The following is a 23,704-nucleotide window of genomic DNA, read 5'->3' on the forward strand; positions in this document are numbered from 1 at the left end:
TGGGATGCTGGCATCGCAGGCAACAGCCTTATGCAGTATGCCACAATGCCAGCCCCTTTGAATTACATCTTATAAAACTGTTAAAAAAAAAAAAAAAAAAGAAAGAAAGAACACTCCCCCCCTCCCCTATTAAAGGTAATGACTGTATTGAATGAGGCTATGGTGCAGTGGGATGGAGGCCCCAGCTGTCATATTGGTGCATGTTCATGTTACAGGTAGTGTCTAATCCTGAACTAAAAAAATGTGACCCAAGAAGAATTAGAACAATTTATTGTGGGATAATTGATGTTGGAAGTTTTTCTTAAAATTCACTTGCTCTTTCGGGATTTCTTCAGTTATTAGAGGATTCCCGCACAGTTTTGGTGTGATCCCCCTAGAAGCTTTCCCTCCTGTCCAGATCCTTGTTGGCAATGAGCATGTATTGATTCTCCACCGGGGAGTGTCACATAGCCTCTGAGAACTGGGATGCTCCCTTTACGTCCTCTGTGTCACTGCTCAGATCACCAGAATGAGCGTGCCACAGTAATGAAATCCCAGCCAAGGTTGGAAGAGTAGGCAAACTCCTTCTGTTTGCTTTTCTGTTGTCCAAGATGAAGATGGTTATTTGTCTTTTTTAAGTGAGTCATCCTATCTTCATTAAAAGCACTGTGAGCTTTCTGTGAAATCAAGATGCATTATTCATTTGTTGACTCCTAATAGGATCTTCAGCAGTATAGCTCTGAGTGTATACAGTTGGCTCTCCATATCCATGGATTCCACACGCATGGATTCAGCCAATGGCATACTAAAAATACCTGGGAAAGGTGGTAGAGGGTAGGAGGTGTAGTGTGGAGTGTTTAGCCTAGTGGTTAAGCCCTGGTTGGGATGCCTGGGTTTGAACTCCTTTCCTGCTAATGTGCGTGCACTCTGGAGGGCAGCAGATAATGGCTCAAGTCCCTGCCACTCACATGGGAGACCTGTGTTGAATTAATTCTCAGCTCCACACTTCAGCCTGGCTCAGCTCCAGCTGTCTCTGCCTCTCAAATAAATAAATAAAAATTGATTTTTTAAAAATATCCAGGAAAAAATAGTCCATGCTAAACTTGTATGAACTTTTTCCCATGTCATTAGTCCCTAAACAATACAGTCTAACACTATTTAGATAACATTTGCATTGTGTTAGGTTTTTTTTAATATTTTATTTATTTATTTGAGAGGTAGAGTTAAGACAGAGAGAGGGAGAGACAGAGAGAAAGGTCTTCCATCCACTGGTTCATTCCCCAAATGTCCACAGTGTCTGAAGCTGTGCTGATCAAAGCCAAGAGTCAGGAGCTTCTTCCGGGTCTACCGCATGGGTGCAGGAACCCAAGCACTTGGCCATCTTCCACTGCTTTCCCAGGCCATAACAGAGAACTGGATTGGAAGAGGAGCAGCTGGGACTAGAACTGGTGCCCATATGGGATGCTGGTGCTGCAGGCGGAAACTTAGCACACTACACCACAGCACCGGCCCCTTTATTAGGTCTTATATGTAATCTAGAGATGAGGCAATATGTGTTAGTTATATGCAGATACTCCATCATTTTCTTTCTTTTTTTTTTAAGATTGATTTATTTATTTGAAAGGCAGAGAGACAGAGAGAGAGAGAGAGATCTTCCATCTGCTAGTTCACTTACCAAGTAGCTACAATGGCCAGAGCTGGGCCAATCCAAAGCCAAGAGCCAGGAGCTTCTTCCAGATCTCCCACATGGGTACAGGGGCCCAAGCGCTTGGGCCATCTTATACTGCTTTCCCAGGCCATAGCAGGAAGCTGGATCAGAAATAGAGCCAGGTCTCGAACCGGCACCCATATGGGTTGCCAGCACTGCATACAGTGCTTTACTCACTATGCCGTAGTGCCGCCCCTTCACCATTTTCTGTAAGGAACTTGAGCATCCGTGGATTTTGGTATCTGTAAGGGGTCCTGGAGCCAGTCCCCTGTGGATACTGAGGGACAGCTACATAAGACTGAGCATGGCTTAAAATACCAATAACTTACCTCAATTGAATGCTGCTTGTAAGTCCTTCCTATTTTAAGTGCCTTAGAGTGTTACTGTGTTGACTGGTAACTCTTTCACTGTATGTAGGGACTATGGAAAGGCCGCATTTCTTTTTTCCAAAATTTTGTTTTTCAGATTATTTTTTAGGAATTCAGGTAGGTTTTTCCCTCAGATTTTCTGCCATGAATGCAGCGATTCAGTAATCCATCATCCCTGTTGGACCTCACCCACCTCCCTTCCCCCAAAGCCAGAGGGTGGCCCGGGACTGCATGTGCCTGCTGCTGTGTGTTGGGCGAGGACAGCGCATTCATCAGGTGTGGTGTGTGTGGTTTTTCTCCAGGATCATCCACGAAGATGGCTTCTCTGGGGAAGACGTGAAACAGTACAAGCCTGTTGTCTACAGCAACACCATCCAGTCCCTGGCAGCCATTGTCCGGGCCATGGACACTTTGGGCATCGAATATGGTGACAAGGAGAGAAAGGTAGGCCCCTGACCCCACAGGACACAGTGAAGAGAGGGCCTCTGAGGAACCTGTGCTGTACATAGAGACATGTGGTGACAAATGCCAACCTAACCCCTCATTCCAATACACCTGGCAGACCTAGGGTCTTCCGCAGCAGTCACCACCCAGAGCAACAGCCATAGGATCCAGGGTTTATTGTACAGATGAGAAAAAAGGTGACGACTTTTCTCAGTTGGAGCTACCACACTACTGTACAAGGACCTGCCCTTGGGCAATTAACTTGAACAGAAGAAAAAAGTTATTGAACAAAATGAGGCCTGGCTGGCTTCCACCTTGCCTCCCTGGAACTTTCCTGGCCTTGTGTGGGTAGGGGGCAGCCACTGGACGGACTCCCTTTCCTCCTTTAAACGAGAGGCTGTTTTCTGCTCTCCTGGGTAAGTCTGAGGACCTTGGGAGCCGTCCTTCCTGCAGGAGGCCAGCGTCCTAGGACAAAGGCTGTTTTCTGTGGCGTTTCCAGGCCTCTGATAAGTGGTAGATGGGATGAGTATACAAAAGCCTCTTATTTGCAAACATTTGCATTAGCTCTGAGACTGAGCTCTCTACAGCTGTACTGGCAGCGCTGAATAAAAGGAGGAAGGGGGAGAAGAAAGTTGTCTCAGAGAATTCCATCCAGCAATGGCTCTTTGTCTCCTGTTGGGTTCCCTGGGTCCTGAGGTCTGGGAAAGGGGAGCAGGTAGAGGCCGTAGGATCCCAGGCCCCGCGTTGGAGCCTCTGGATGGACAGCATTAATCTGGCTGCCGTGTGACTCAGCTGTGTGTTATACACACAGTCTGTCTTTGCTAAAACTCATCTCCTTCACCGAGGAAAACCACTCTGGCCTTCTCAGGCCTGATAAGGCATCTGTGACAAACAGCTTTAGATGTAAAATTTAATATTTTGTGCACAAAATCCTAATTCCATGGGGCAGATTTGTCCCAGCTCAGGCATTGGTTCCCCCAGGTGCTGGGGAATTTGGTGGCCGAGACGGTGTCCAAGACTAGCCTGGGGTAGAAAAGTGGGGGCTGGCAGGGGACCTAAGCATCTGTTGCTCGTCCCAGAGGCCGGCTTGCTGCGTGCTGCACAGAGGAAGCACTTGCCCACGAGTCCAGCTTTGGTTTTGGTCACAGAGCCAGAGAAGAGAGGAGCACCGTTAGTTATTCCATGCTGTTTCCATGAAACATTCACAAAGGACTTCTACTGTGCCAGGTGTTGCAAGGTGTTGCAGGTGTGCAGGGTGTTGGGATCATGGGAATGGCACGGCAGAAAAAAAACAGACAACTCCAAAATACCTTCTCGGATCATCAGAGTTAGCCTGGAGGGGCATAGTGCTCTGTTCATGTTAATGTCAGTAGTGGAAATAAAAGTGCATGACTTTTTATGAGCATCTACTCACTGATAGGCACTGTGCTAAGCACTGTATGTGTTTACTCATTTTAATTAGCACAGGCATTAAAGTCCAGAGCAGGGGCTGGCACTGTGGCACAGCAGGCTAGGCTGTGGCCTGCAGTACCAGCAATCATATGGACGCCAATTTGAGTCCCAGATGCTCCACTTCTGATCCAGCTCCCTACTGATGCGCCTGGGAAAGCAGCAACGGATGGCCCAAGTACTTGGGTCCCTGTACCCACGTGGAAGACCTGGAGGAGGCTCTTGGCTCCTGGCTTCAGCCTGGCCCAAGCCCGGTCGATGGTTGCAGCCATTTGGGAAGTGAACCAACAAATGGAAATCTCTCTCTGTCTCTCCTCTCTCTTTGTAACTCTGCCTTTCAAATAAATAAATAAGTAAATCTTTAAAAACATAAAAGCTGCAGAGCAGGTAGTGCCTGGCCTAACCCTCAGACAAGGTATAGACTGCAGGGCTTTGGTCTCTCTGGCTCGCTTGCTCTCTTTTTTTTTTTTTTTTTTTTTTAAGATTTATTTATTTGAAAGGCAGAGTTACAGAGTAGGGGGAGGGGGTTAGAGGAAAATGAGGTCTTCCATCTGCTGGCTCACTCTTGAAATAGCCACAATGGTTGGGACTGGGCCCATGCGAAGCCAGAAGCCAGGAGCATTTTCTGGGTTTCCCACGTGGGTGCAGGGGCCCAGTCACTTGGGCCATCAGTGCAGAGCACTCCCCACACATACAGCATGCAGCACCTTCCAGGAGTGTGTGTGTTCACCACCACACTCACCTCGCGGCCATCTTTTCCTTCCCCGTGATCTCCAGTCCTGAGTGCAACCCGAGGAAGTCAGTGTGACATTAGAGGACTTTTCTCTTTCCATTTTGGAAAATATTAAGTGATCCCGTGGGACTTCTTTTTCCATTTTATTGTCCTTAATAGAGAGGCGATTGCTGGGAATGTGGAGCTGAAGGACTGGACTGCAGGGCTCCTGGGAAACAGGGGCCCTTCTCTGTCTGCTTCTCCTCTAGGAGGAGGGAGGGGAAAGCTCCAGTGGAAAGAGTCTGAGAGCCACGTTGGGACTCCCTGGAGAGCCCCCTGGACACAGCAGGGTCCGAGCCCAGGCCTCTTCTCTAAGGTGGCACCATGGAGGCCACCTGGCCCATCTCTAGGGCAGCACAGGCTTATGAGGCATGATCTTCCTGGCTGGCGCAGGCCTCCCAGACACACGGGCCCCTGCTCCCTGTGTTCTTTCTTACACCTCCGAACAGCAGGAAAGACTCGGGCCAGTGTGAGTTAGCAGCTGCAGAAAGCAATTCCTGAGAGTGGACTTGCATTCTTTGGAGCTGGGCAGAAGACAGTAGCAATCAGTGCCCTTCTCTTGATGGGTGGACACACACGGCCTGGAGGGGCTGCAGTGCCCCGTGGTGTGAAGCCCAGGTCCTTCCCTTTCCTGTTCTCACAGAGCTTCCTCTGCAGGGGTGCAGACAGCAACCCAGGCAACTAGTAGGTGACTGCATAATCTCAGATGATGGGAAGGGCTAGGAGGAAAATGAAACAGGGTGAGATGAGAGAGACTGATTTGGGGGCAGAGGGCACAGCTTCAGATTTGGGGGTACCCACGGAAGGGTTGAGGGTAGATGGAAGGTTCCAAACAAGCACCAGGGCCCCGAGGAGGAGTGAGCCTGGCACATGTTGGGAGGAGGGTAAAGCTCTGTTCAGCCTGAGCTGCCCGCAGCCAGTCAGTCCTGGACACCTGGATGCCCTGACCCCACGGCTGGGTCTCCACTTTCTTTCCTCTCCCAGAGCCCCGTGGGCTACCCATGTAAGGGATCTGCCATTTGGTTGTTGGGAGAGCTGCCTGCCACTATGCAGGCCCAAGCTGATGTTTTGGTCTCTGAAGAAAGCCTTCTTTCCCTCCCTTGCCTTCTCCATCGCTCCCACTCCCCCCTCCTCTGCACTTATCACGGAACATCTGAAGAAAGACAGCCCACACCCCGCACCTGCTTGGGCCAGCTTTACATTCCCCATACAGCTTCTCTCAGCCTTGGCCACTAGAACAGATGTCCCTGACTCACCTGCCCTGGCTCCCCATGGGAAGAGGGACTGACTGTTTCTCCCTCCACCTCCCTGTGGTGGGGACTCACTTGAGGCCACAAGAATGTGCACAAGCCCCATCCTGATGGAGCTGCCACACAGCTTTGAAGCAAACCACAGGGACTCCTTTCTGTCAGTCTCGGCTCCCACATCCTAGGCCCCAGCCCCCAGACTACAGACCCCTTCCCAAAGATAGCACACTCGTTCAGGCATCCAGGCCTTTGCTCAGACCATGCTCTTGTCTCTGCTGCTCCTCTTCCCTTTCCCTCGAGGAGCTGCTCCCACGCAGTAAGGACCAGCTCGGCTCCATCTCTCCCACCTCCACTCCCCCTCCCTTTCCCCTGACAGAAACACCGATCCGTGTTTTCTCTCCACTGAGCGCTTACCCATGCGCTGCGTGAAGACGGGTTGCCCGTGTGACTATCTCTCTTTCCTCGGGGCACTGGACCTTGCATTTTAGGTGGTTACAACCCATTTGAGCAGCAGGAAAAGCTGTGAGCCTTCTCTGCACAGCAAGGCCACATTCACCTCCTATCTAGGACAACGTGCATACAATTTCAGAGGGTCCTGGGCCCCTTAAAGTCTACCAACGTAGCCTAGAATCAGAGCGTCTTCTGAATTTCATGGGACTCTGATCAAAGCCCTGTGCCATTCATCTTTGAGTCCCTTCCTCACCCCAACAGCCATCACAGTGCTCAGCACATTAAACAGGTCTCCAAAACACATTCTTTGAGTAGAATGCCATTTCCAGTTTTCTTAGTTCTCAGAGAAGAAAGGAAAAGTACCTGTAATTTCATCACTACGCGAACAGATGTTGAATGTTCAGTATCTACTGACTGTAGGCTTTGTGCTAAGCTCTGTGTAAAGATTCAGAGGCGTGTGAGATGGGGCCCACAAGCGGAACGAGCACCACTTTTGCACAAGGAAGTGAGTCTGGACTTGTCCTTGAAGCACAGGTGCAAGTATGGGTGGGGAAATCACTTGACCCAGGGAAGCAGCTTGCGTAAAGGCAGTGGTTGGTAACAACTGAAGATTTGATTAGTGCAGGAGGCCATGGCCAGAGCAGAGGGTTGGATGTGAACAAGCTGTGCGGGCGTTGGAAGATACAGTTAGGACCAGATTTGGTAGGATTTGGAAGCTCTGACAGGCATTTTTGAGTTTTACCCTTTAGGCAGTAGAAACCATGGGTAGATTTTGAGCCAGGGAGGACGGGAGTAAAAGTGAGATTTTAGGAAATGACTGTGATGTGCAGTGAGGACTAGTGGGGGAAGAGCCTGAAGAGGGGGAAGCGGGTAAGTGTCGCTCCCCGTCTTCGTGGAGGAACGACACAGGACCCTGCGCTGTTCTTTTGTCTGCTCGGCCCTTCCTGGGTTTGCTGCTGGTTCTTCCCGGGTTGGCTACCGTCCCTTCCGCCTCCGTGGAAGGGCGGTTCCCCCTGCCACTTTCCCCACTTCCGCGGGGGAGCGGCACACCGCCGGCCGGCTCTCTCGGGGGCTGCACAGGTGTTCCTTCAGATAGATGTTCCCGGTGCATGTTGTCTGTCTCCTCTTCCACCAATCCCAACTCTGCTACCCACAAGCTGAGTACGCTGCTCTCCTCCAATCAGGAGCAGGTCCTGCTGTTTGTTGGTTGAACTGGAGGCAGCTGTGTAGAAGCTGTTTCCTCCTCTCCCAGAGCCATATTGTGGGAGAGCAGATGCATAGAATAAGTCTTAATTCGAGTAACAGTCTAGTCTGAGTTGCTCCCCACAGGTAAGGAAGCTGCAGCAATAGATGACACTTACGGGGCTGGAGAGGAAAGGCTGTAGGCAGGTATAAATGGGCCTGGTGATTAACTGCTTGTTGAGGCAAAAGGATAAAGATCAAGAAACTGAGACTCCAGGTTTTCGCCTGGAGGAGTGGGAACAAGGTGAAACCTCAAGCAGATGGTCAGGGCGTAGGGCTGGTCTGAGTCTGCATTCAGACCTCATGGATTTCCAGGTGGGAGTGAGCAGCAAGTAGACGGAGTCAGCGAACTGAAGCTCCAAGAAGCAGGGGTCCCAGAATGATGGTGACTTTCAGTTTTTGTGTGTCCCGGCCAATTTTACACAGTTTACATTATAATTTAATAGACTTTTTAAAAAAGATTTATTTATTTGAAAGACAGAGCTCTTCTATCTGCCTGTTCACTCCCCAAATGATTGCAGTGGCCAGGGCTGGAGCAGGCCAATGCCAGAAGCCAGGAAATCCATCCAAGTCTCCAGCATGGGCAGCCAGGGCCCAAGTGCTTGGACCATAATTCCACTGCTTTCCCAGGTGTGTGAGCAGGGAGCCGGCTCAGAAGTAGAACAGCCAGGACTTAAACCAGCACTCTGACATGGGATACTAGTATCACAAGCAGCAGCTTAACCAACTGTGTCACAATGCTGGCCCCTAATACTAAGAAGCATTATTTAATGTCTAAACTATTTAGTCTTAACAACTACCTGTGAAGAGGGCGCTGTTGTCCCCATTTTATAGTGAAAAAAATGAGACACCAAGAGGCCAAGTGGCTTGCCCAGGGTCAAGCAGTAGGAAATATGTATGTAGTAGTATATAGATGGGAATGTAATCAAACCTGTGGTTGGGGTCCAGAGCAGAGTCCCGTATAAATAGGACAGGACAATGAGGCAAATCAAATCCTTAAAAGAGTCCCATTCTTCACTAAGTCCCTGTGAGGACCTGGAAAGGGCCGCTCTCCTCACAGGGTCTTTGCTGTTCCTCCTGACACTCTCACCTCATCCCAGGACCTGCTGGTCTCCCCACATTCTCCAGAGACCCTCTCTGCCACCCCCAGCCTCCACGGCTTTCCTGCTCTCGCACCTCCCCTCACTCCTTTCCTTCTCTGCCCGTGAGGGATTCCCTCTCTGTCTCTCCCTTGCTCTCTTCTTCAACCTTCCTCACTTTCTTTCTCCCTCCATCTCTCCCTTTTTTTCTCTTCATTCTTCTTTCTTTCTCCCCACCTCCCTCCTTCTCAGACCACTTCCCCTCCCACTTCCATTCATCATTGTGCAAATTGTCAGTCTCTCAAGTTTTTCTCCTCCCTCTGTCCTGAGCCCTGGGCCTGCATCCACATCACAAACGCAGAGGGGCTTGTCTGGCAGGCCCAGCCTAGGATGAGACTCTGGAGGAGAGGAAGCGGAAACTGGACAATGACAAGATAGGAGGCTTCACTTTGACCAGTGAGGGGTGGGGAAAGTTTGAGCAATTCCATGTTAGTAAGTTGTATCACATACATAAATGTATGTTTATGCATACATAAAACTTACGTGTGTAAACTCCTATGTCCTTGCATAATATATTGTAACGAACGGGACAGCAGTGTTGGGGCTCAGCACTTGATATCCCGGAGCATGGCGATTTGGACATGCTAAATACTTTGAAAGACATTAGAAGGTCTCAGAAAAAAAATTTCCAATCTCTGGCCTCCTGTCTCCCTCCTCTCATCCTGCCCTTAGTCATAGAAACCAGGAGACTTGTTCCCCAAGGAGAAGCACAGGAACTAGGACTGTAACTCTAGCCTTCACCCACCTCTCTGTGTGAGGGAAGTTCTCTGCCCTGCCTTGTGTGATGGAGATCCCAAGACCCTCTTCCAGAAGGGCCCTGCTGCAGAGAGGCCAAGAAGTGTCTGGACAGGCAGGGCTTGTGAGTTTCCCCACTTGAGGCACACTTCAACACACGGTCCACTCTTCATTGAATCTAAGCATAAACAGCCATTTGCCACAGGTCTTGGGGCCTCCATTCTGAGGACTCCTGCGTCATGTACAACTATCGGGTCAATAACCCTAGCATGCTTTTTCCTTGTTAACCTATCTTTTGTTATCAGAGTGTTGGTCTTGACCTCTTATGAGGAAAAGTATCATCCCTTTCTGCCCCTACAGTAGTCTAGTAATACCTTGAACTTGTATGAGGCTGTACTTAGCTGAAAACACTCTCAAACTTATTTTTTTAACTTTCTGTATGTATGCCTATTCTCTCAATTATAAATTCTTTGAGAACATAATATAGATCTTTTTCACCTAGCACAATGCCTAAGATTAGAAGTAGTGGTTCCTGGATTCAAATCCCAGTTCTACCCACAGCAGTGTGGCCCTGGGTAAATTTTTTAACCTCTCCAAAGCCTCTGTGTTTCTGTCTGTAAAACAGTCATGATCCTAATGGCGTACTCATTCATCTGCTGGAAGAATAAATGAAATAATACATGTGAAGTGTGTGGGACAGTGTTTGACACATAGCAGGTTTCCAGCACGTGGTCCCGATTGTTCTTTTCCTTGTTTGTTTAGTATTCGTGTTATTATTGGTAAAGTAATGATGGGTTATCCTCACAGCAATCTAGTAAGGAATGCACAAGGTTTTAATTTCATTTTTGAGGGAGAAATTGGGGAACAAGGCACTTAATTAGCTGCCTGAGGTCACGGGCCCAAACAGGACCAAGGATCAGCTGGAACTGCTGCCTGCTGCATTCTGCTCCACCAAGGGGCTGCACTAGGACGGCCCCCACTCCCCCGCTGCCACCACCAAAAGCTAATGGCAGAATCTGATTTCACACTTAGTTTCCAGAATGTCATTGGATCCCCTCTGGTGAAAGAAATACGGCATTTGAGTCACACAGTGGAGCTGAGAACATGATCTTTTTTTTTCATCGTGGAAATATTGTGGTGCCATCTCCACAGTGCTGTTGCCTTGTGGTTTGCATGAATTCTGAAACAAGAACACTACCTGGTTTGTGTCTGCCTGTGTTCTCTCAGCCTGGAGGTATTTCCCTGGCAGTTGTCAGTTCTGATGGGGGAAGGTCCATCCTTCCGTACCCCAAACCTCAGGCCAAGACAAGGCATATCGGCCTGCCACGTGCAGGGTAATGAGGCTTTCCAGCTAACCCAGCCCCACAGCCCTACCCCTGCCCAGATCAATAGAGCTTGAAAGTCCTCCATTCAAGCCGTCTCATTCCGTTGCTCCATTTTGCAGATGGGACACAATAGGCCCCTTCTGGCCCAAACAGGGAAGAGACTTACTCAAGGGAATATGTGGCAGACCCAGGACTAGAACTTTAGGTTCTGAATCTCTGGGTGTTACTACTCTTTCTGTCTCACCAGACAGCTCAAATCACCCAGCCAACGTGGAACCTGGCGTTGTTTCATTTGGTACATCAGTTAATTACTCCACAAATACTTGCTTCCTGGGGCACTGTGCACACGGTGGCAGAGATGGGTGCAGAGACCCAGACCTTGTACTGAGAGCATCTCTAGAATGAAAAGGTGGACTCCCAGCTTCCCCGAGCATCTGCCAGCTCTGATGTACCAGTCTTCCAGGACAGTGCAGCCACATCAGCCTGCTCCCTGTGGTCAGGCCCCAACCTCCTGGTTTGGGGAGGGGCATGCATGATTTAAGCCTTGCCATAAGGAGCCCCAGACCTCGCTACCGGTACTGAGGCCCAGGGTCACAGCACCAGTGTCTCTTGCTGGCTCTCCTCTGGGAGGAACAATCAACTCAAAAGAACAGCCATTTTCAAGGTGGAGAAGGAAGAGAAGGGAGTAAAGTCTCAGATTCTTGAGATGTCTCTTAGATGCCCCTCCTCCTTGGATCTTGGGTTTCAGCAGCTGAAAATTGCTCCTCCCCACACTGTACCCCATCATTCTCAAGCCCTGCTCCCAGCTGCTTCCAGCCCTCACTTTCGTGGTTATCCCACTTCTTGTTCAGAATGGAAGTCAGAAACGACAGGGCAGTCTTATTCATCTGTGAGTTGCCTGTATAAGCATACCCAGTGCCTAGCAGGGTCAGTGAGCCAGTAAGTCCATATGTGATTCCATTCATCCAGCCCGGGCTCTGGACAAGATGCTAGGGATAACCTGGGAACAGTACAGATGCAGTCTCTGTGTGGAAAGGAGGCTTCCATGGAGAAAGGAGTAAAGGAAGCAAAATATCCTTCTTTCCATGCCTTCTTAATCAATAGCCTGAGCCAGGTGATTGAAGCTCCCTCCTGCATCAAACCATTCATTCTTCCATTCATGCATTCATCCCAGCCCCTGAAGTATACAAACCAGGGGAGCAGTCATGTCAGTAAACCATATCTTTTGTTTCCATGAAGGTACATGTGTGGAAGCCCTGGGCAGCACATGAGGCAGTCGTGAGAGCACAGGCTCTGGGAGCTGAGCTGCCCAAGTCCAGTACTTGCTCCTGCACTTCATGGTGTGAGACACTGGGTGGTCCTTATGCTTTGCCTTCCTCAATTGTACAGTTGGGTGATGATGAAGAAATAGTGATAGTATCCTACTTCAATGTATTGTCTGAAGACAGATGACTCAGGAGCAAGCCCTTAGAGAAGGGCTTAGTTCATAGCAGGTACTCAGAAACATTAGCCAGTGTTAACATCATGGGGCCTGAACCTGCTAGGTTTAGAATGTTGGTTGGATGTGTTGTAGAGGACCACGTGAGTTAAACAGAGGTATATGAGGGCCTGACAGCATGCAGGAAGAGCACTGTTTTTACTTGGGTCCTGTTCTATTGTCAGCTGTGCATCCTAGAGAAATGGTAGGAAGACTGAAACAGGTCTGGACAAACCCACTCCTCGTATGATTGGCATTGAATGATGAGGTGTTATTGAGGGGAAGAGTACTCGTCACCTGAGATTTGGACTGTACCTAGAGCTGAGTAGAATTCTTTGTCTGACTTGTAACTTTCTGAATCTCTATAAAATGCTGCACTGTGCCCTGGCTTAGTAAGTCGAGTGCTGAGAACACACCAGGGCGTTCCCTTCTTGATGGAGGGTCACACTGAGCCTCTCCGTCCTCCTCTCCAAGGACCCACGTCAGGTCCTGTACAACTACATGAATAAACATTGTGAGCATCAGGAAGGGGCTGGGTCCCCACTAATGGCCCTTTCGTTGGGTGTCTTGGAGGCCCTCCCCATTGTAGCCTTCCCTCTCCCCCACTCCTGCAGGGGAAAGTGAGAGCCTCTTCTTTGCAGAAGGGTCAGTGTGAGTACATCCCTGGGGCTCAGAGTGATTGTTTGAAGGCAGCAGAGAGGCTGCCAGGCAGACCTCCTGGCCTTAGACGACACAGAGAACAGCCAAGAGATGCCTGCCTGGCTATGCCTTATTGCAAGGCTCCTGCAATACTGAAAAGAAAAGAACTTGCAAAACAAGGTTACAAAATTATAGTATATTTTAATTGCACATACTTGACAAATTATTAAGTTAGACCCACCACAAATGCAATGGAATACAGTTGTGCTCCCTAAAAATAATGGCGGAATTTACAAAAGCAGCGACAGTGCCGTGTCAGCTGTGTCATGCTGCACACATGTGTCATGCTGGGACACAGGTAAGAGCCTGGGGGTGAGCACTGCTGCCTATCACTCAGAGAGATCTTTGCCCAACTATACCCAGTACATCCTTTGGTCCAGGCTCTGTATTTGCGAAGGTACAGTCTCTTCCTAGCCATCAGATAACACTGTGGAGTAGCCTAGGGGACCAAAAGGCAGACCGTCGGTACCAGAGACTAGAAAAGGGGTTATGTTCAGAGGCAGTGGCACGATGTCGGTGAGAATGTGAGTCATAGCCCTGGGTGCTGTCGTGATGGCCAGGGTGGTGTCAATGTGCCTCCCCAGCTTGGAGGCCCTGCTGTGTGTGTAGGGGGTTGCAGCTCCACACATATAGGGTGGGGCTGGCTTCTCTAAGAAAACTAGATACTCTGTCCAGCCTCCCCCCACCCCCAGAGCTGCACATTGATCACTTCTGCTTTACCCAGCTCCCTTCCTGATTCTCCTTTATTTGCAAGGTGACCAGCAGTGGTCTTGTATCACTGCCAAAGACCTCACTCTGGGTCCATGAGGAAACTTCAGGGTTGCAAATGATAGACAACACAAATTAGAACAAACAAAAGCAAATGGAGACCAGTTGGCCAGCCAGTGACTAAGTCCTGAGATACAGCTGTAGTTGAGGCAGCTTAGGTGATGTTCCTGGCTTCCCTCCATCTCTCCACCCTGTCCCACTGTGGGTCTGCACCCTCAGATTCCACAAAATCACTTTCCTGCTGGGCAGGAAAATGGCTACAGCATGTGAGGCCACCACAAGTCTACAAACCTCCCTGTGATGTTGGCTGCAGCAGCTGTACCCACCTTGTGGAGGAGATGGTCCCCATTGCAGCAGTCTAGGGCCAACCAGGCTGCTTCCAGCACCACAGGACAATGAAATAACCAAGCTGGCCTGGGGCCAGTGCTGCTGTTCCTGTGGTGGCCTCTCCCACCATGGGCAACAGGGCCCCCAGAATTCCAACCAGCAGGGCACCATCGACATGCAGCCCTCAGCTGTCTTTCGCCCAACTGGGCTCACCTTTCCCCTGGGGCAGTGCTGGAAGAGCAGGAGATGAAGAATGGAGACGGCTGGTGCCTGGGGAGGTCTCTGCAAGAAGATTCAGGTCTTTCCCAGCCTGCCTGAGCCGGAAGGACCTTGGAGAAGAGCCTGTCAGGCCCTACTTTAGAGTTAGGGAAGTTAAGCATCTGAGGCCTGTGCCCAAGGAGCTCAGACCATTCTGGAGTCAGAGGGACATGACTTTGAACCCTGGTCTTGCCACCCACCAGCCAGGGGACATCAGGCATCACTTGAATCACTAAACCTCATATCCCTCATCTGAAAAATGGGGATAGTAGGACGTACTCACAGGAAGAGAAGAGCCAGCATGAGAAGAACTAGGCAAACTGCCCAGCACCTAATGGGTGCTCCTATTTCTGCCCTCTGCTTACCCACACCTTGCTACCTGTCCAGTGAAGGGCCGGGACTAGAAGCCTAGGTGTAGCAGTTGTTTCAAAACCTGCTGACGGATCATCACCAAGGCCTCTGAGCTGCTGCAGGTCAAAGAAGTGGCATCGCCGGTGCCGCGGCTCAATAGGCTAATCCTCCACCTAGCCGCGCTGGCACACCGGGTTCTAGTCCCGGTCGGGGCGCTGGATTCTTTCCCGGTTGCCCCTCTTCCAGGCCAGCTCTCTGCTGTGGCCTGGGAAGGCAGTGGAGGATGGCCCAAGTGCTTGGGCCCTGCACCCCATGGGAGACCAGGAGAAGCACCTGGCTCCTGCCTTCAGATCAGCGCGGTGCGCCAACCGCAGCGCGCCAGCCATGGCGGCCATTGGAGGGTGAACAAACGGCAAAAGGAAGACCTTTCTCTCTGTCTCTCTCTCTCACTATCCACTCTGCCTGTCAAAAAAAAAAAAAATGAAATGGCATCATCCCCTGCAGGCCAAGGGACAGGGTACCTCTCATCGCCTGCCCTCCTGCTGGCTGCAGGAGAGGAGCTGAGGGAAGTTGCTTCTCAAGTAGGGCTCAGTGAGGCCTGAAAGAAACAGAGAGGTCGCAGTGAGAAGCAAGGGAACCCAGAGGAAGGAAGGGAGTCAGGAAGGCAGACAAGGCGGCGTGGCCTGGGAAGCACTAGAGATGGTGCTCCGTCAATGAGCAGGGCCATCCTGCTGGTGTCCCTGTGTCAGTGGGGCCCCGAGCACAATGCCTGGAGTGGTGCTGCTTTGTTCATTGTGATGAGGGCTACCTAAGGCTCTGTGAGCATCACTCCCCAGTCCCTCCAGTGCACCATGTCTGCTCCCTCTCCTGCATGCCCACAGTGTAAGCAAGGCACTGTCTCTGTTCATTCATTCACTCATTGAAGAAGCACATGTTGTGGCCTTCTCCATGCCAGCGGTGTGGTGAGTGCTGGATACACTATGGTGAACAAAAGCAAGCAGGTGCACTGCCAAACCAGAGCTCAGCTGGAGAGCAGGAGATGTCCTGACTGAGGCCTAGCCTGGCCTGTGCAAGGACACAGTGTCTGATAAAGAGCACAAGGTACTGGCCTTAAAGAGGCCCATGAGAGGGGGAGATAAGGGGAGAGGATGTTGGAAAGGTGGGGAGTGATGTTTTAAAGGTAGGGAATCATGACCGAGGGTAAAGGTCTTAAGAAAGGCAGTGTGGCCGCAGCCTGAAGGTCCCACTCCCCACCTGGGGTCTACATGAGGCAGGGGCCAGACACATGAGAAGAGCTTGTAGGCATGGAAGGAATTCTGGCTTTGTTCCTCTCAGCAGGGAGCTACTGCATGTTCTAGGCAAGGCCAATTACAGCGTGTCTTTGGAGGGCTCACGGTGACTGTGTGGAGAATAGATGGATGGCCAGAGACAATGGCAACAGGGAAAGGCGCTGAGAGGCTGCTGCAGGTGTGCAGAGTGTGAACTGGGCCTGGCTCTGCGCCTGTCCGTTGTCCACCTGACCTGGAGCCCCTGTTCCATGTTCCTGCTGGGCCAAGGACTCCTCTGGGCACACTACCTGGCATAGCATGTGGAACCCTGTAGATGTCTTTCTGTTGGGTGATCGGATAAGAGTTCACCGCCCTTGTCCACGGCAGACGGGTCCCCAGACCTGAGCGCAAGGGCAGCCCTGGCCTTTCTGCACTGGCTGTCCCCAGGGGAAGCCACTCCAGAGAGTGTGCATCCAGAGAGCCACCCTCCCCTCCCCCAACCCCTGAAAAGGGATTTTTTCTAAAGAGGATAAAAAAGAGGGATAAATTCTATCTTACCATGACCTGATAACCATGAATGGGGAGCTCTTGCAATGCAGCATGCCCAACTGAAAACAGCGTGAACTAGTCACTACACTGGCACCCACAGTCTTTCCGGCCCAGACATGAAGCTTGCATCACCCAGCACAAGGCTGGCAGGTGCCAGTTCTCCCTCCTTCCTCCGAGCCAACACAGAGCGACTGATGGCTTTGTGAGGAGCTGTGGATTAGGAGCACTTGCACAGCCAAACTCACTTCCCCCAGTATCTCTGGTCTAAGGTCCCCAGGGCACAGTCCTGAAATAGCTCACTGACGAATTAGGTCCAGCTTTTTCCAGCTCAGTGGGGACTCTGCCACTTCTTTCCCAGCCTTCTGCCTTCCTTCTTCCTTCTCCCTTCTCCCTCCGCACTTCCCACGGCAGACCCACTCCCTGCCTGGGGTCAACATGAGGAAGGGTGGCTCCCCCAGCCCAGGGCAGCTCTCCAGCACAGTCCTGCAGGGAGTCTTTTGGGAACTGGGGCCAGACTGGGGTCTCCATCACTATTCTCAGAGTCTGTATTTGTGGGCCTAGTGAGGGAGCCCTTGACTGCTAGTCATTTCCTTCCCAGGAGCCCAGAGTTGAGCTCTGTAGCAGGAAGCCTGGTGGCAGGGGCACCAGCTAATGACTTCTCGGTGAGACCCCCAGGGTGCATCCTTGAAGGGAAGCTCTGTGGCTGGTGGGCCAGGAGCACAGGCTCAGCAGTCAGGTAGGCCCAGGAGCAAAAGGTGCCCCCCCTTTCAGCTTTGGGACCTCAGATCAGAGTCTTAACTTCTCTGAATCTCTTTGTCTTCCTGGAAATGAAGACATCAGCCCGGAAACACGCTCACCTGCTGTAAAAAAGACCCCCAAAATAACACTGACATCACCAAGACAGGAACGCTTTTCTGTCTTGTCTGAGCAGCCCAGAGGTGACACAGGGCTGGGCTCTCTGTCTCCTTGCTGTGTCTCACCCAGGGTCTCTGTCTCCAGTGCAGATCTACAAGGCTGCTACAGCTGCCCCTTCTTGCCAGTGGCAAAAGCAGAGAGGGAACTGAGAAAGTGTCTTTTGTAGGGAGTGGCTTTGGTTGTAGAAGGCCTTGAGTGTTGGGCTGAGGAGTGTAGTGTCTATGGTGTGGCCATGAGGTGTCTGAGCTGGGGGAAGAGCCCGGGACGAGGGTTGTTCCACAGGGATGGCATGGCCAGTGGGGTGGTCGGAAGTCTAGCTGGAACTAGTTGCATCAGAATCAGTTTACTTCAGATTTGCTTTTATCCAAGGCCCAGAGCATCAGAACCTCAGATGCCTCCTTGCCCCAGCCATCAGGGGCCAGCCTCCCCCGGCAGGACAGGGATCCCTCTGTGCCTGGCCCCGTGGAGTGGGCCCGCACCTCTCTGCAGCAGATCATCAGAGACCCTTTCTCTTGCTCCACTCCCCCTTGGGGACTGCCTGGGTCTCGTGACTCTGCCCTTCATTGTGCACCTTCATTGTGCACCTTCATTGTGCACCCCATCACATGAGCTCTCTGGGAGCACTCTGCTAGCAACAGGCTGCTTTGTGCTGTGCTCTCCTAACCCTAGATTCCTCGCACGATGAGCCCAGAGTACGACCAAGCAAACCTCTCTTTCCTTCTTGAACTTTGGGAACACGGACAGTACCCCCTCTTGGGGATCTGGGGTTCATGTTACAGTCTCGAAGGCACTCAAGAGCCTATAGTCAGGAAGCCTGTGGACACGCGTCTCGCCCCAGTGTTTCCCACACTTTTCCCCTAATAGTCCTATTGAGTTATGTAACCATTCCCTGGGGGACACGCTGCTGTCACCCAGGTCCTTCCTTGCACAGAGGAGACACTGAGGCATTGGCCCAAGATTGTGCCTCCAGGTAACTGCAGCTGGATGAGAATCAGGCCACCTTTTCCTAGGCTAGGAATTCTCCCGCCTGTGTGCCTCTTGCCAGTCCCCATGGGAAGCAAAGGTGCACTCGCAGTTCCCAGTAATCCTGTAAGTCTGCCCTCCCTGCTCCACAATCCCTGTGCCGTGTGCCCCTTCACATCTGCTCTCCGCACACAGTCGCTGCTATCTGCTGCCCTCGGCACCACCATCACCACTGCCCACACCACATTCAGGCCCTAGGGGAGGTAGGCTCGGGGGGCCGGAATGGCCCGTGGCTAAGAATAAAGCGCTCAGGCTGGGGCCAGTGACCTTCTTTGCCATCCATCACTGAGAGTGGTTCAAGGTTGCCACTCTAAGACTCACCATCACCTGCACTCTGCTTGCCTCCAGGAGTGGCAGCAAAGGGCAGCCCTGGGCGCCGTGTGTCCCAGAGCACACCCTTGGGTGCCACCCCCTAGAGTCCCTGGTTGATGTTTATGTTCTGTGACTATCATGCTTCTACAAGGGAGAAAGCTGCAGCTGAGAGAGGGTGTCAGCCCCAGGCCATACCACCTGTCAGTACCGGACCCAGTTCAGACCCAGCTATCCCACCTAGAAAATCATTGGCAGCCACAGTCTCAGACGAGGCACAGAGCCGTGCGTGTAGTCAGTAACCAGCAAGTGCTGAGGAACTAGAAGAGGCCAGCATGAGCCAGCATCAGAGCCACTCTGACGTCAGCTGTGCCCCCAGCTGGCCGTTCGTGCCATGGTCACCCCAGCCTTCCGGCAGATGAAGCGGAGATGCCAACAGCAACGAAAGCCTCGCCTGCTCCACCAGAGGCTGACTCTGCCACCCCGCTGGCTCCTGGGGCCTTGCCAGCCACCAGGAAGAGAGGCTGGAGAGACTGCTGCAAGGGTCCCATCCGGGCCAGGCAGCAGCCCAGAGCACTTCCTTGGGCTCTAGGTCTTTGCAGCCTCCAGGCTGTGTGGAGAGAGGACAATCTGGAGAGCCAGGGGAGGAGACTCAGCCACCCAGCCCCTGGGGTGAGAGTGGCCAGTGTGGGGCCCTTTGTCCCTCAGGGTGGCTTTCTGGCATCTGGCAGGAGGGTCAAGAGCCCAGGCAGGGTGAGGGCCGGAGGAACTCAGGAGGAAGGGGCTGGGGTTTTTGTCAGTGAACCAGAGGCGTACCAGGCCTTAGCTCCAGGAGCAGCATGGAGAATGCTGTCCCTTCACAGGAAGGCCAGGCTCCTGCCCGCCCTGCCTGGGCTGACTGTGTGGCCTCAGGCAAGTCCTTTGCCCTACAGGTCTCGCTGTTCTCATCCAGGCAACCTGAAGAACAAGATCTCAGATCTCTCATCCCCACCCACCCCCACTTCAGTTCTATAAATTCTAAAAAGTTCTATAAATTCCCGTGACAGAACTTAATTGCTAAGTTTAGGTGATTGCCATGTACAAGGCTCTTCCTTTGTATCCAAAAGAGAAAGAAAGCCCAGAGTGTCATAGGCAGGAGACACGTGTTTGCCGTTGAAGATTGACTCTCTCCCAAGGAGGGAGCTGATATTCTGACAGCTGCCAGAGCCTTAGCAGCAAAGCCGCCCAGCAGGAGAGGGAGTCCTTCGTGTGCACCCAGCACCTGCAGCTTGGGAATGAGGCCTGGGATGGACAATCGCAGATATGGGGGCGGTCCCTGTCCAGTGGGAGCACCAGTGTGGACCAGCACACAGAGGCCACTGAGCCATCGGGATGAAGCCACTAAATCAGGCAGAAAAACACTGTCAAGTGCTACCATTGCTGCATCTGTGTCAAGGGTAACCATGTCTCGGGGATGCAGGAGGAGATGAACGGCCAGGCAAAGCTGTCAGTTGCAGTCTGATCAGCCTGGAAGGCTCCGGGGTGGCGGGGGAGGGAGGGTGGATTTCAGGAGCTACAGCTCTGCAAAACTGAGATGGCAGAGCAGACGGAGCAGGCTCAGGGTGGGAGTGTGAAGGCCAGGCAGGCCTTTGGGCAGCTGGGCGAGGGCACTGTCAGAAGCATTTTGCACATGTTCCATCGACTGGCCCATGGCCCAAACCCAGAGCACATAGGCAAGTGTCCTATGGCACCATCAGAGCACCTGGGGCTCAGAGCAGTGGCTGCTGCTGCTGAGCATGCCTGCCCTGGTCATCTCTTCCCCACTGCCACTCCTCCCCTACCCCAAAATCTGCCACCAAAGTGAGCTTTTAAAAATGCTTAGCTAATCCCCTGCTTAAAAGCCCTCAGTGGTGTCCTTTGCTCCCAGGATAAAGCACTGCCTTATCTCCTGCAGCTGCTGCCACGGGCTCTGCTGCTGATTCTCTTTAAATGCTGCAACCTCCTGGCCCCAGAGCTTCCATGTGAGCTCTCTCCTCTGCAGAGGCCATTCTTCACTCCCGCACACCCAGGCCGTGCTGTCACCTTCTCCGGCAGCCTTCCCTGGCTCTCCAGATGGGCCAGACCCCTAGTCCTGACTCTCAGAGCCTTGGGCGCTCCTTTGGGGCCTGCTCGCAGTCCAGAAGTGTGTCTGTGTGTGTGTGTGTGTGAGAGAGAGAGAGAGAGAGAGAGAATATATCTGATTAGTGTCCTGGCTATAAGGGACAGGGACAGGGCCTATATGACTCCAGCAGGAATATAGCTCCCAGAGCCTGGCCTGGAGTGGGCGGCTGCTCTATTAAAGCTCTTCTGGGGGCTGGCGCTGTGGTGTAGTGGGTAAAGCCACCACGTGCAGTGCCAGCATCCCATATGGGTGCTGGTTCAAGTCCTGGCTGCACCACTTCCAATCCCACTATCTGCTATGGCCTGGGAAAGCAGTAGAAGATGGCCCAAGTCCTTTGGCCCCTGCATCCATGTGGGAGACCCAGAGGAAGCTCCTGGCTTCTGGCTTCAGATCAGCCTAGCTCCAGCCATTGTGGCTATTTGGAGAGTGAACCAGTGGATGGAAGACCACTCTCTCTCTCTGCCTCCACCTCTCTGTAACTCTGCCTTTCAAATAAATAAATAAATCTTAAAAAAAAAAAAAGATAAAGCTGTTCTAGGGGTGGAGTCACTGCCAGTAGGGTGCTGAATGGTCCCCTAGGGTGAGAATGCACATTTCTCTGGTCCACCTTCCAAAACAGGGAGGTCCCTTCGACCACTATCCAGTTGAGCCCAGGAAACAGCCACTGGCGGGGTGTGCCTTACCATGCTCAGCCCTCTTGGCCATGGATCTGGCTGTGATTCAGGTGCTTCCACCTCCAGAAGCAGCCATGATGGACATGAGCATCCCTACAGACTCCTATGCATGCGAGGCCTACACGTGTGGCAGAGTCAAGGTCTGGGACATGCAGCTGGATCCATTCCTCATCCTCAAACCTTGGCCTGACAAGAGCCCATTGATGCACTTCTGCATTTCAGACCTAGCCTTGCCAGCGGCTAGCTGTGTGGTCTTTTGAAAACCCAAGAATACATGCTGCACTGGCTCTTCTGGCCAGCTGGCTATGCAGCTCTTGAGATTCAAGGGGCCACAGGTGTTCAGGGAGATGGCTTCCGTGTGTGTAGCTGAGAATCACTGGAAGAACCAGCCAGAATAGCTTAAAAACACATGCAGTCGGCTGGCCTGGGTTCCCCGCAGTACATTGCAGGCCCTGAGTCTGTGGTTTAAAGAACCCTCGAGGTATAGGGTAAGAAGGCAGAGATGGTGATGTGTGTAGGGGGAGCCAGAAAGGACTAGCCGCTATGGAACTCTCTGATTGTGGTTGCTCTGGGCCTAGACATTCCTCTGATGTTTATGGAGCCCCTGGTAAGTGCCGGCCCAGCAGCAGGTGAGACCCTTTGCCCACAGGGAGCTCAGAGTTTCCTCTTCCCAGCCCTGTGCAGAGGCTGAGGATCACACACTCAGCCCAGTGCTGCTGCTTGCTCTGCGCTTCCTTTCCTTCACTGTAAAATGGAGATAGGAATGGGATCTGCCTGGTGCCTGGAACAATGCAGAGGGCTTGAAGAGTGTCCAGCACATTGCTACATGCAAGCTTATTATACTAGGACGCTCCAGCCACTGTAGCAAGGTGCCACAGACCTGGGTAGCTTATACCACAGACGTTTATGTCTCAGGGTTCTGGTTCAAGATCAGGCTTCCAGCTGATGAGGTTTCTGGTGAGGACTTTTGTTGGACTGGGCATGAAAATGTGTAAGTCGTCCCTCCTGTCTCTTCTTTTTTTTTTTTTTTTTTTTTTTTTTTTTTTTTTTTGACAGGCAGAGTGGACAGTGAGAGAGAGAGACAGAGAAAGGTCTTCCTTTTGCCGTTGGTTCACCCTCCAATGGCCGCCATAGCCGGCACGCTGCAGCCGGCACACTGCGCTGATCCGATGGCAGGAGCCAGGTGCTTTTCCTGGTCTCCCATGGGGTGCAGGGCTCAAGCACTTGGGCCATCCTCCACTGCACTCCCGGGCCATAGCAGAGAGCTGGCCTGGAAGGGGGCAACCGGGACAGAATCCTGTTCCCTCCCCGACCGGGACTAGAACCCGGTGTGCCGGCGCCGCAAGGTGGAGGATTAGCCTAGTGAGCCGCGGCACTGGCCCCCTCCTGTCTCTTCTTATGAGGCCACTAATCCTGTCAGAGCCCCATCCCTATGACCTTATATAACTTTACTCCAAATAGAGCCAAGACTGGTCATCAGAGCTTCAAAATATGAATTTGGGGAGACACTGGGACCATCATACTCTTACTTTTTTAAATATTTATTTATATGAAATGCAGAATGACAGAGAGGGAGATACATAGAGGAAGAGCTGCCATTCCCTAGTTCACTCCCCCAGACTCTCCCAGATGGCCACTACTATTGGGGCTGGGCCAAGTAACTCCATCTGGGTCTCTCACAAGAACAGCAGGGCCCCCAGGTGCTTAGGCTATCATCCACTGCTTTCCTAGGCACATTAGCAAGGAGCTGGGTTGGGAAGCAGCACAGCCTCAATAAGCATTTGCAATCCAACGTGGGATGCCAGCATCCCAGGCAGTGGCTTTACCCACTGCACCACAACACTGGCCATAGTCCATCATACTCTTACTAAGAAGATGTAGCCTTGATGCCAGTGTTATGGTACAGTGAGTTAAGCTACCTACAGTGCTGTTATCCCCTGTGCATGCCAGTTCAAGACCCAGCTGCTCCACTTCCAATCCAGCTGCCTGTTAATGCACATAGAAAAGCAGTAGAAGATGACCCAAGTACTTGGGCCCCAGCCACCACACAGGAGACCTGGATGGAGTTTCAGGCTCCTGGCTTCTGCT

General features: G+C 51.9%; 1 protein-coding gene across 2 annotated transcripts in view; it reads left to right on the plus strand.

The window, feature by feature from the left end:
* The window catches only part of GNAO1 (G protein subunit alpha o1), a 175,942-nt gene that overhangs the window by 89,569 nt on the left and 62,669 nt on the right, over positions 1-23,704 (plus strand). For both annotated transcript variants that reach the window (XM_008257311.5, XM_051847158.3), the window contains exon 3: positions 2,358-2,499. In XM_008257311.5, the coding sequence (XP_008255533.3) occupies positions 2,358-2,499 (142 nt within the window). The remainder of the gene's footprint in view (positions 1-2,357; positions 2,500-23,704) is intronic.

The sequence above is a fragment of the Oryctolagus cuniculus genome, chromosome 18, assembly GCF_051225735.1.
Source record: "Oryctolagus cuniculus isolate XC-2025 breed Fujian yellow rabbit chromosome 18, ASM5122573v1, whole genome shotgun sequence".
NCBI classification, from domain to species: Eukaryota; Metazoa; Chordata; class Mammalia; order Lagomorpha; family Leporidae; genus Oryctolagus; species Oryctolagus cuniculus.